Source organism: Schistocerca nitens, chromosome 6 (genome assembly GCF_023898315.1).
Source record: "Schistocerca nitens isolate TAMUIC-IGC-003100 chromosome 6, iqSchNite1.1, whole genome shotgun sequence".
Taxonomy (NCBI): domain Eukaryota; kingdom Metazoa; phylum Arthropoda; class Insecta; order Orthoptera; family Acrididae; genus Schistocerca; species Schistocerca nitens.
Window position 1 is genome coordinate 85,154,122 of NC_064619.1, and position 13,635 is coordinate 85,167,756.

At 39.2% G+C, this 13,635-nt stretch overlaps 1 protein-coding gene across 3 annotated transcripts in view; it reads left to right on the forward strand.

The window, feature by feature from the left end:
• The window catches only part of LOC126263656 (CD109 antigen), an 898,764-nt gene that overhangs the window by 822,482 nt on the left and 62,647 nt on the right, over nt 1-13,635 (forward strand). For all 3 annotated transcript variants that reach the window (XM_049960760.1, XM_049960761.1, XM_049960762.1), the window contains 3 exons: nt 9,122-9,346; nt 11,979-12,165; nt 12,504-12,679. In XM_049960760.1, the coding sequence (XP_049816717.1) occupies nt 9,122-9,346; nt 11,979-12,165; nt 12,504-12,679 (588 nt within the window). The remainder of the gene's footprint in view (nt 1-9,121; nt 9,347-11,978; nt 12,166-12,503; nt 12,680-13,635) is intronic.

A 13,635-nucleotide genomic window follows, 5' to 3' on the forward strand; every position in this document is an offset into this window, starting at 1 on the left:
CCAATCTCTGCTCATTTCTCCCCTTCTCTTTCATATACTTTTCTGATTTTTATTTTAGGAATTCTTTTATGTTTCTGTTCTCTTTGTGATTCTCTTTCCTCCTATATCCACATGAAGGGATCCAGGTGTCAAGAGTTTGAAATTATTATGGAACATTAATATTGCGTATTCAAGTTTTTAATGTATCTATGTTCCTCTAAGAACCAACAAAACATTCGATAAAAATTGCCTTTTATAGTTGACTGCAAAGCTACTGACATCTTTTTTTAAAATTCTGAATGTGCTTTTTATTTGTCTTTATTTCATAACATTCTCAGTTTTATTACTGTGGGCTGAGTAAACACAGATCTATTGTACGTAGAACAAATACATAAAAACTGTAGTTTACCTTTGTAGATACTTAAGAAAATGAGGTAATTGACAAGTGATATCAGTAAAAAAGCTTGTAGTACTTGCTAAGTATAATGGTTTTTTGATTTTAAAATGGAACAGTATCCATGAACGTATATAATAACTGAGGAAAATAGTTATTGAACAATAATTTTATTGAAATCATAGATTATCTTTTCCTCTTATTAAGTGCATAATTTGAATGAATAACAATTCATTGATAAAATGTAACAGCAATATTATGAAAAGGATGGTTCCTACTCATCATATAGCAGAGATGCTGAGTCGCAGCTAGACACAGCAAAAAGACTGTCAGACAAAGCTTTCTCCAAACTAGCATTCATCAGAATAAACAAAAACAACAACAACAACAACAACAACAACAACAACAGTGCGTGCGTGCATGCGCGCGCGGGCACACACACACACACACACACACACACACACACACACACCTGTGTGCCTATCTGCAACTCAGCATATGGTGAGTAGCAACTATCCTTTTCATAATATTGTTATTATTCCATCCTGTATTTTCCACTGTTTAATCAAATGTAACTGGACTGATAGAAAATCTACTAACCAAGCAGCAGCGGGAGAATGCATATGTATGAAGGTTTTGGAAATTTTCAGCCCTTTGGAGTCAGCGGCTCCTCCTTCTGTCTAAAAGGTTGATGGGGAAAGAGGAGGGATGAAGATAAATGACTGGCGAGGTTTAGGAAATGGAGAGAGTTTGGAAAAGTCACCCAGCATCCCGGGTCAGGGGAGACTTACTGGAAGGGATGGGGAGTGCACCAGACGAGGTTACAAAACCTGAGAGCTTAAAGGTAGAAGATAGGGTAATAAGCAAGACAGAGATTACTGTCAAAGCGATGTACAAGAGTTAATTAGTGAGGAAAGCTAAGTGCATACAAGAGTTATTAAAGGCAAAACGCTAAGTGTATTGTATGTGGTAGAGATTGGGAGTGGGGAAAAATAGACAGATCAGAAAATAAAAGATACAGAAAACTAAAAGGGAGTGAAGAAAGGAATAGTTACTGAAAAGAAATGCTGAGACTAAAGAAATTAATGTAAATTAAGGCCAGGTACATTGTGAGAACAAAGGACATATTGTAATGCCAGTTCCCACCTGCGGAGATCTGAGAAACTAGTGTCTGGGGGAGGAATCCATATTGCACATATGGTGAAATAGGCACCGAGGACACGACTGTCATGTTGTAGAGCATGCCCTGCAACAGGGTACTGTTTGTTGCCACTATACACCCTGTGCCTATGCCCATTCATCCTGACTGATAACTTGGTGGTTCTCTTGCCAATGTAAAACACTGGACAAAGGAACATGACAGCAGTCATTTCACATGTGGATCTCCCTTTGATAGTCTGTTTTGCCAGTTACAGGGCTGGTATAGGTGGTGGTTGGAGGATGAATAGGACAAGTCTTACAATGTGGATGGTTACAGGGTTGAGAGCCACAGGATAGGGAAATGTGTGGAGAAGGAATATTGTGTATGACCAGGATGTTGTAGAGTTTTTTTTTTGGGGGGGGGGGGGGACAAAAAGCCTATTCTAGGTGGTGGGCAAAATGTCAGGGAGAATGGACCTCGTTTGAGAGCATGTCTGTAGTTCCTGGTTTGTATTTTTAATTACTGTGTTATTCCCTTTTTATTCACAAAACATTATTTCTCCAATTTAATTTATACTTGTGGATATAAATGGTGTTCAGGCAAATTCAAGATCTTGAGAATGGGGTGGTTTTTGCAGTGGATTAATGTTGATGATATAATTTTTACTGGAGTATTGTCGGATGAAGATTTTGCGTAGGTTCGGTTGGCAGCGGAATACTTCTGTGGAAGAAATGTGGATGTTATTTCTGACTTTTGTGCTAATGACATAACATTGATGTTGCGAACAACAGTTTTTTTTTTCTGGGGGGGAGGGGGGGATAATTAGCTTGTACAATATGCAGTTTTTCCTACATAATAATTATTTCCATCGTAATAATTATTCCAGAGTCTCTTGAAAACTGCATCAAACACCACATCATGCAATTCTCAAGAGCCTCAAATTATAAAGCTGGTAACTTTACTAAACAGATATATGTTTAAAACATTTTTAGTTAATAGTAAGGCGTCCAAGACAGCCTTGTAAGACAGTAACTGATTTACTATTGAGTGTATTTCTAAAGCCGTATTTATACATATGGGGTTGTTTATGTAGATGTCTTGTCATACTGGTTGTGTGTTATTCTTTAACATTATCTGTAATATATTTGTGCACGTTAAGTTACTGTGTGTGATGAATGACAGATTTGACTTTTCAAACTTTCATGGCAGGTATGTTGTAAATAGCCTTCACAAGTTTGCCGCCAGGTGATGCGCAAATTCCACAATATTTCTTTGGACTAACTGTCGGACATCTTCAGGTGGTTGAACTGTGTTGGTGGGTAGACATGGCTGATGGTATCTGCATGTTAGCATTCTGTGTATAGAAAACACTCGTGTATAATGCGCAGGCCTGGAAATCACGCATGCTCAATAATTTACAGATAGATGGAGCCATACTCAAACGCCCTCTGTGAAAATTGCAGAGTGGCCGTCCTGTGCGTGTGCTTGTGCTGTACGCTGTGTTTACTAACATTGCGGCCAGATGTTAAAAAAAAACATAAAAAAGAAAAAAGAAACACACACACATACTAGACCAATGTTATGACGGGTCTGCAATCAAAAATCTCTTGATTTCCTGGTTATGATTTAATAGCGGCCAATGCAGGGTTCCAGATTGTGCGTAGTTGAACTACCCCACCCCGTTGATGAGATTATCAACTGGGTGGAAAGGTATTGCTTCCTTACTGATGCAATCCCAGGAAGATGATGCCGGGGATAAAACTTCCGTCTTTTCGTAAATCATGTGAGGTCCTGTATTCAGACAGTGTTTTGCAATTGCCAACTTCTCCGGTTGGCGGAAGCGCGAATGTTGCTGATGTTCATTGCAGCGTTCTTGTACTGTAAGACATGTTCGGCCTATATATGCCACCCGATATTGACAAGGAATCTTGTATCCATCACGTTTCCTCAGGCCAAGATCATCCTTAGCTGAATCCAACAGGTTCCTCAGTTTTGCAGATTAATCTTCTATCTTCTGAGTACTCTTCGGATTTTTGATGACATTGCATCAAAATATGTCAAAAAGGTCAAAGTGGTACATGTCTTTGTATCTTCGTTCTGCTCTATAGGTTGAACTCACTTGGGCCTGAATGCATCATGCATATGTCTCTCATATTAACTATTTTGTCAGAATACTGCTTTCAATTGTTGCATTTCACTCGGCAGGCTTTCAGGATCAGATACCACTCACAATCTATGAACCAATGTACGTAATGCACTATCGCATTGTGCAGGTTGATGGCAGCTTGTGACCTCCAAATGTAGATCTGTATGCGTTGGCTTGTGATAGACTCTTTGTCCCAAGGTTCAATCTACTTTCGCTTGTACCATCTTTTTCCACTTTTATATTTGGATGGAGTCAATTTAAATGCTGAAGAAACATAGGTAGAGTGTCAAATCCATATGGCCACACCACAAATGTTCACCCACATACTGCAGAAAACAAGAGCGTTTGAGCGTGGCTGACTGTAGTGCTTTTTCTTCAGATTCCTCCGTAAAATAATTAACCACCACAGGAGACAGAAGGCTTCCCATGGCAACACTGTCCAGTGTTCAAAATATTGGCCATGAAATAAGAAGTATGTTGAAGTAACACATGTTTATATATTGCTACTATGTCCTCCTCAAACTCATTGCTAATGAGCTCTAAAGAGTCCTGCAAGGGAACCGTTGTAAATAAAGATACAATATCAAAACTTACTAAGCGATTTGATGATTGCAGTCTAAGAGTTTTCAGGCGACCTGTGAAAACCTCAGAGTTTCGGATATGATGGTCACACTTGCCTACGAGAGGTCCCAATAGTGATGTCAGATATTTGACAATAAAATAAGTAGGTGCTCCTATGTTACTTACAATGGGATGTAGAGGCAACTCATTCTTTTGGATCTTGGGTAGGCCTTAGTGTCTAGGAGGAACTGCCGTCTGTTGACGTAAACCCTTGGTGACTTGTTCTGAAATCTAGATCTTCCGGGTGAGTTCCAAAGTGTTTCTCTAGATCCTACCAGTTGGATTACTTTTTAATTTACGATATGCAGAATCATCGAGTGGTTTGTATATCTTGCTATTGTATTTTGTGTGCGAGAGAAACACAGTAGCATTTCCTTTGTCAGCAGGTAAGATGGCGATGTTTTGGGTCTCCTGTCAGTTCTTGCAGAGCATTAGTTTCAGCTGAGTTGATGTTAAAGTTGGACTTCTTAACTGGAGCTCGAGTCAAGGTGCGGCATGTTTTGTATGCCTAATCCCTTCGTCAGCATCCTTAGGAAGTTTTGAAACAGCCTGTTCTATTACACTAATCACATGTTGGAAGGGAATTGTCCCCAGTGTAGGTGCAAAATTCATATCCGCCCAAGTACCAAAACTGCAGCATCGTCCATGGTCTTCTTTGTGAGATTAAACACATCTCGTCTTCTTGACATGTCTTTTTGCATTCGGGCTTCGAGTAGATCGTATTTTGTCATTTGACGAATCTTAACTTGTCGTTCAGTCTAATCAGCCAGAGGTAGATAGTTAAGCACCCTTGCATTTTTACAGAGATGCCTCGACAAGCATACAATTCCTACATATGCTAAATTTAAACATTGTACACACTCTGTGGCTGCCATTAGAATTAAACAGCGGGTGAATGCAGTACTTGTGAGAGAAAGGGTACGCTATACGCATCAGGAACTGTGCGCGGTGTCCACATTACTATCACTCCACCTGAAGATTTCAGCAAACCTTTCAGCAGAATCCTGGAACTGGGTAGACAGCACCACTTGGGCACTGGCTGAGTGAACTGAACAACAAGCCTCATTAATAGGTGACGGCCGAACATCAACATTTCACATTTCTTGCAGAATAATACGGTATATATTGTCATTATTTTAACACACGGCCTATTTGCATCACACTATGTTAAGCTAATGCATTACTCTAACTGATACAGATTTCCCGTCTGAAAAATAAGCTGTGGACTGATTGATTTGGGACCAAAAGTCAGGCCTTTATATATCCTCACAATAATAGGCCTTTATAATAGGCCTTTATATATCCTCACAATAATAGGCCTGAAACTATACATTGTTCGATGCTTAATTTACAGAAATTACAGTTAAAACATAACTCATTCAATTAATTGAATATATTGAAAAATTCCTCTTTAACAGTTCCTTCTATCGCAAAGGGTAGGCCGAATTATTTGTTTAAATAATGAAGTTAACACACATAGTTACGCAAACAATACTTTTGACAAACCTGGTAATTATTTTGGAATTAATTGAGGGGTGGCTTTGCTAATATGTTTTCGAATAGAACCAAATAAATACTTTGAGAATCCTAGTAGTTCTTTTTCCAAATGTTTATAATTAATACAGAATTTATATTTCTTTGTGAATCAACAACAGCATTTAAGTCATGAAACAATTACTGATTTCACCCTACAACAAAATATATTAACTAGGAATAGCCAAAATAAATGAGGAATTTGATTACATACACAACACTAAACACAAAATTAGATCTGGTGCTATATTTCATAAGACTGAGGGCCAACCTTTCTCTTTTAAGAAAATGCAGATTATACTCATAACTGGTAAGGGTAATTAGTCAAAAAGACAAATGAGTCTAAGGAGTCGAGTAAGTAGTAAAAAATGACAAAAATGAATTTAAGGAGGCAGACGGCGAAACGATAGAGGAAGTAAAGAGACCACAGCTCACTTCGTCACACGACGACGAAGACTTCGGATGACGCTACAGTTTCAGGGCTAGGGAAGGGTCTGAACTTTGCGCCTACACTGTGGACCATTTCCATCTGAGATAAGATATGTGGAATAGAACAGGCTGTATCAGAACTTCATAAGGGTGTCCAGTTAGCCAGTGCCAAAGTGGTGCTGTCTACCCAGTTCCAGGATACTGCTGAAAGGTTCGCTGAAATCTTCAGGTGGAGTGATAGTAATGCGGACACCATGCACAATTCCAGATGCGTATAGCGAACCCTTTCTCTCACAAGTACTGCACTCACCCGTTGTCTAATTCTAATGGGAGCCACAGAGTTTATACAGTGTTTAAATTTAACAGATGTAGGAATGGTGTACTTGTTGTGGCGTCTCAGTACTAATGCATGGGTGCTTAACAATCTACCTCTGGCTGATTAGACTGAACGACAAGCTAAGATTCGTCAGATGACAAGATACGATCGACTCGAAGCCCAAATGCAAAAAGACATGTCAAGTTTAATCTCACAAAGAAGACTTTGGACAACGCTGCAGTTTTGGTGCTAGGGAGGATCTGAATTTTGCGCCTACACCGGGGACAATTCCCTTCCGACATGTGATTAGTGTAATAGAACAGGCTGTTTCAAAACTTCCTAAGAATGCTGATGAAGGGATTAGGCGTACAACACATGCCGCACCTTTACTCGAGCTCCAGTTAAGAAGTCCAACTTTAACATCACCTCAGCTGAAACAAATGCTCTGCGAGAACTGAGAGGAGACCCATAACATCGCCATCTTACCTGCTGACAAAGGAAATGCTACTGTGCTTCTCTCATGCACAGAATATAATAGCAAGACACACAAACTGCTCGACGATCCTGCATATTGTAAATTAAAAAGTGATCCAGCTGGTAGGATCCAGAGAGAGACTTTCAGCACAAGTCACCAACGTCAACAGACTGCAGTTCCTCCTAGACACTAAGGCCTACCCAAGATCCAAAAGAATGAGGTGCCTCTCTGTCCCATCGTAAATAACGTAGGAGCACCTACTTATTTTATTGTCAAATATGTGACATCACTATTGGGACCTCTCATAAGCAAATGTGACCAACGTATTTGAAACTCTGAAGATTTCACAGGTCGCCTGAAAACTCTTAGATTGCAATCATCGAATCGCTTAGTAAGTTTTGATATTGTGTCTTTATTTACAACGGTTCCCTTGCAGGACTCTTTAGAGCTCATTAGCAATGAGTTTGAGGAGAACATAGTGGCATTATTTAAACATGTGCTACTTCAACATACTTCTTATTTCATGGCCAATATTTTGAACAAGTGGACAGTGTTGCCAGGGGAATTCCCCTGTCTCCTGTTGTGGTCAATTATTTTATGGAGGACTTTGAAGAAAGAGCACTACACTCAGCCACCCTCAAATGCTCGTTTTCTGCAATATGTGGACGATACATTTGTGGTGTGGCCATATGGATTTGACACTCTACCTATGTTTCTTCAGCATTTAAATTCACTCCATCCAAATATAAAAGTGGAAAAAGATAGTACTTTAACTTTTCTTGATGTTTTGGTATGAAGGAAAGTAGATGGAACCTTGGGTTACAGTGTCTATCACAAGCCAACGCATACAGATCTACATTTGCAGGCCACAAGCTGTCTTCATCCTGCCCAGTGCGCTAGTGCATTATGTACATTGGTTCATAGATTGTGAGCGATATCTGATCCTGAAAGCCTGTCGAGTGAAATGAAACAATTGAAGGGAGTATTCTGATAAAATAGTTAATATGAGAGACAGATACATGTTGCATTCAGGCCCAAGTGAGTTCAACCTATAGAGCAGAATGAAGATACGAAGACATGTACCACTTTGACATTTTTGACATATTTTGATGCCATGTCATCGAAAATCCGAAGAATACTCGGAAGATAGGAGATTAAGTGTGCTTCTCAACCATCTGCAAAATTGAGTAACCTGTTGGATTTAGCTAAGGATGATATTGACCTGAGGAAACATGGTGTGTACAGATTCCTTGTTAATGTGGAGCGGCATACATAGGCCAGACATCTCGTAAAATACAAGAATGCTACAATGAACAACAGTGACATACACGCCAATGCCAACCGGAAAAGTTGGCACTTGCAGAATGCTGTCTGAATACGGTACATTGCATGATTTCTGAAAAGACGGGAAGTTTTATCTCCGGCATCATTTTTCTGGGATTGTGTCACTAAGGAAGTAATGCATATCCACACAGCTGATAATCTCATCAATGTGGTGCAGGAGTTCAACTAAGCACAGTCTAGAACTCTGCATTGGCTGCTATTAAATCACGACGAGAAAACTAGACGCGTCATTACATTGCTCAAGTGTGGTTTTTTAGTGAGTGACGTCTGGCTGCAATGTTAGTGAACATACGGTACAGTATACGCTCATGAGGGCCACTCTGCAATTTTTCGTAGAGGACATTTGAGTATGGTGCCATCTATCTGCAAATCATTGTGCTTTCGTGATTCAGCACTTGCGCATTCTTCGCGCGCGTGTTTTCTATACAGGGGCATTGACTTGGGGATACCGTCAGTTGTACCTAGCAATCAGCGAGGTTGAACCACCTGAGGATGTCAGACAGTTGCTCTGAGAAAATATTGCGGAATTTGCACGTCATCCGGTGGCAAACCCGTGAAGACTGTTTACGAAATGAAGGATTTTTTTAGCTGAAACTGACTTCACTATTTTACCTTATTTAAATTTTTAATTAATAAAATTTTGAACAGCACCATAAGTAATCAGTTCATTTTATATGAATAATCATCATTCTCTAAAATCCAAGTTACTTGATAAACCATTTTAATTGTTGTGTTTTTTGCAGTTTGATGGTGTTTATGATTTTCGATATGACATGACAGAACTTGAACAATATGTCCCACAGTTGGATGGTATGGAAGTTGTTGTAACTGCAACTGTTGGTGAACATTTTCTGAATGAAATTATAGATGGTTACTCAATTTCGAGAATTTATAATTCCTCAATTAAAGTGGGTTTTCTTGGAGGCTCACCACAAGTCTTTAAACCAGCAATGCCATTTACATGTTATGTAAGTAACATATAAATACTCAGTCTTTCTATTTGACTGTCGCTAAGTAAACTCACTCTCTCTCTCTGTTCTGTTTGTTGCAGTGTAGACATTTTTTATTTGACTGTAAGTGTAACTATCTTTGTGTTGTGAGTTTCATGCATTTCAGAACTGTTTCATATTGCAATAGCGGACCAAAATTTGTAGTGCCTAGCACACTGGACTCACATTCAGGAGAATGATGGTTCAAATCATCATACAGCTATCCAGATTTAGGTTTCCTGTGATTTTTGCAAATCGTTTAAGCAAATGCTTGGATGCTTCCTTTCAGTATGAGACAGTGGATTTATTTACCCATTCTTCCATAACTGGAGCTTGTGATATGTCTCTAATGACTTCATTGTTGACAGGACAGTAAACTTTAACCTGGTCCCCCTCGTCAGACATCTTGCTGTTACACCATATTCCTTCTGCACCCTCAGAATTCATAAAATATGGTAATGGTTTGGTTTGCATGTGGAATTGTGTTGTCAGAATCTCATAAGCCTTGTTCCGTATAAAGAACCACATGGTAGTTCTTGAGTACTTCATCTGCTTTGTTTATCGCCTTTGTTTTTCCACAAAATATTTATATTCTGTATTGGTTTAAAACTTCTACAGTCGCACTAATACTTCAAATAATTTAAGATATTCATCAATTTACTGTATTAGTTAGATAGTTTTTCAACCACAAATAATTTTTACAAGGCAGATGTATGTTTGTTTTACATATATGGTGGATGTACATTACCACTTCACAGCTTAGGGATTATAGTGAGGTCCAAGTCACACATTACCCATTTTAACCATACCATCTATTTTGTTGTGCTAATGGCCATGCCGAAGTGGTGACACCAGTTCCCATCAGATCACCAACGTTAAGCACTGTCAGGCTTTGATAGAACTGGGGTGGATCACCTTCCGAGTTTGTCAAGTGCTGTTGGCAAGCAGGGTGTGTTCAGCCCTTGTGAGACCAATTGGGGAGCTACTTGATTGAGAAGTAACAGCACCGGTGACAAAAACTGACAGTGGCCGGGAGAGCAGCGTGCTGACTACATGCCCCCTCCTATTCGGACAGTTTTTGTTTGTGTTTTTACCTAATTTATTAATTAGGTACAAAACTAAGTTACCATAATCACAGAAATTTGCCATTGCTGTTTCACACAGTAGATTGGGGGGGGGGGGGGGAGTACATTATTTCAGACATTTTCTGTTTGTATTGTGTAAACTTATATCTATAAGTGAGTTTTCATTCAATAATGTACTTAGTCCTCTTTAGCAGCTCATGGAGTGTCTGTTGGGAATTCAGAAATACCACATAGGTGACAGACGAGTGGTTATAGTGGTCTAATAAGTAGAGCACTAGACTTCAGTCCTGAAAGCCCTGATTCAGTCTTTATTTGTATCTGTCTTTATTGCTCCTGTGTGAGTAAATTTTTTTCCTCCGTGTATTTATTTGGCTTTTATTGCTCTAATTCCGCAGGGGCTTTTCCTCATGCTAGTCTCTCCAGAATGTCCCCCAGACCACTCAGCCTGCTGCCAAGTGGGTGCTGGGGATCTTTCCTGGGGGTAAAGATGGCTGGGGCAACGGGCCCAGTCCCCCTCCCCCTCCCGCTCCTAGTGCCCGTCGTTGACTTGCACTATAGACTTTACTTTACTTTACTTTATATAAGGTGACAGATGGAACAACAAATACTCACTAAATGGCACTAATGGGACCGACTATTTTCCCTGCACATGCTCTTAGCATTTTGACTCTGCAGTATACTGATCAGACTATGTGATCTTCTGACCCCATTTCATTGCTGTTTTTTGTTTTGTTTTAAATATTTTGCTGTAGAGCATGTAACACATTTTAAACCTTGCTTCTTTTTCTGTGTAAGCACAGCTTGCAATGTTTCTGTTCAATCCAGTAACCTAGACCTTCAGAGCTGGAATCTTGTTTCCTAACATCAACTGAGGTCATTTACTACCGCTGCTATCATATACTACGTTAGTTTGCAATTTTGTGTTTTGCGTGTTCATTTGTAATTTTTTGCTTGTTTCCTTCTTGTATATTGCTGTACACTTACCTCATCTGTGTTTAGAGCTATAACCTGCCATTACTGCAACTCTTAACTTCTTGACTTCACCTTTCTTTGCCTTATAGAATTTCTCAGACTTTAAGGTCTCATAATTTGCTGGCATTTAATGAGCTGGCATCTTCCATGTTTCGTAGATAATTTGCTCAATTTCTGTTAAACTGATGTATAGTGAGTAAGTTTATTGCTTACATAAATTATATTTTAATTTTTATCAGTTACAGAGTACTCATTACAAGTATACCCTAATTTACTATCAAAAGTGAAATGACCACATTTAGACTACACTGTGGTAAGTTCTCCTCTCTTTGCACCCACCTGTATTCCTCTGCTTGTGACTGGGTTACTTTCCTGCTTAATCCTTGAATAATTCAGTCACCACTAACAAGCTAGCATTGATGTGACCTTATTTGTGTCTGTCTTTATTGCTCACTTGAGAGGAAATTTTTTCCTCCATGGCTTAGAATGTTTTTAGCCTTTTATTGCTATAATTCTGTAACTCACCTTTCTCCCTTCAATGTTTTCTTTTGCAGATTTCAGTTTCTTTTCATGACGGTTCTCTTCTGTCTCGTGAGCGACTTCTTTCAGGTAGAATGAGTGTAAGATCAAAAGTAAACAAACAAGGATCAGGAGGTGGCTCAATGGATTTGAGGTTTCTGAAGATGTCTGCTGAGAAGGATGGTATTTGGGAGTTGAAAGTGGACCTGAAAGAAGACCTAGGTCAGTAGCTTTAATAAAATCATGTTTTTTCTACAAAAAGCTGAAATGGCTTAAGTGAAACGTTGTCATTGTTTGAATTCTTGTGTTTCCATGCTGAGTATCTGTATTCATGCAAAGGAGAAGCATTGTTAAGGGGTAGATGAACAACAAATCAGCTCTGTGGTGTACTATTGAAAACTTCAGTCATATGATTGGGATGTATCAACTTGAGGAAGTTGTATACATATTCATTTTAAGAACTGTAGTCTGCACCTCTACATCTGGAGATTACAGTAAATCAATTGTAACATAAGGTGCCATACAGCCTCAAAGGCTATTGATATGTTAAATATTTTCAGGTTATGAAGATAATGCCAGGTCACGACAGCTTTTGAACGAAATACATTCAATGGAGATTACTGCATACTTTGATGATGTTAATGGACAGCAAGCACAGGCCAGTCTACTTTTGCTGTCACATTTTTCACCAATGAACCACCAGATCAAAGTGTCAACGTCTACCACTGATGCCAAGGTAAAATACTATATTGTAAGCTGTTAGTGTGTTAGATGTAAGGGATAACAGAAAAAAATTGTCAGTATTTTGTCTGCTATTTTGTAATGAAGCTCTCAGGAACCTTTGTAGTATTTTATCATTCTAGAAATTTTTATTGTTTTAATATACGAATTCTGCCATGATTTAATTCAACACAGAGAGTCAGGAGTAAATGTTAATGCTGTTTGTGAGAAACCAGATGCTAGAGGTTTCAATGTCTTTATCACCTGCACAGTAATTTTCTATTAACTATAACTTTCCTCCTTATCTGCCCCGATAGGCGAACATTTATAGCGCCTGCTTTCAGGAGACAAGGTGGTGCACCAGTGGCTTGCGGTAAAAGGCAGGGGGCCAGTGTGCCAGCCAGCCTGACTGTGTATTTTAGACTGTTTTCCACATATACTTTGGTAAATGCCAGTTTGATTCCCTGTTTACATCTCCCTTACACAGTGTACAAACAGTTTGAAAACAGTGTTGCATTTGACCGTGTGATATACATTAGATGCAGACAGAAGGTGTACATGGATTACTCCCTAGGGGTGAAGCTGCCAGTAACTTTAAAATGTCTTTGAGAGTGGTGGCGAAATTGGAGGAGTATCGTACCAGTCCTGACCCGGCATTGGCTGGATGCATGGCACCGGAGTAGATGGGTGGATATCTTTCCTTCTTCTTGAAAGGTTCAGAAACCTAGAGACTTAAATGTTGACTTTTAATTTGTATTTCTGTCATCTCTGCTTCAGTTAATGTACAGTGGACAATTTGTAATCATAAGTAACTATTCCATATGTCCTAGTGCTAGTGTGACTGACAAGTGTGTAGTGAGTGTGGGTTCAGCTCCCAGAGGTTTACTGAATTTTTCTTAATACATATGAGGAAGAAAGTGTTGAGGAATATATTCTGTCTCAGATGCTGGAATGAGAGGGCACATTGATTAT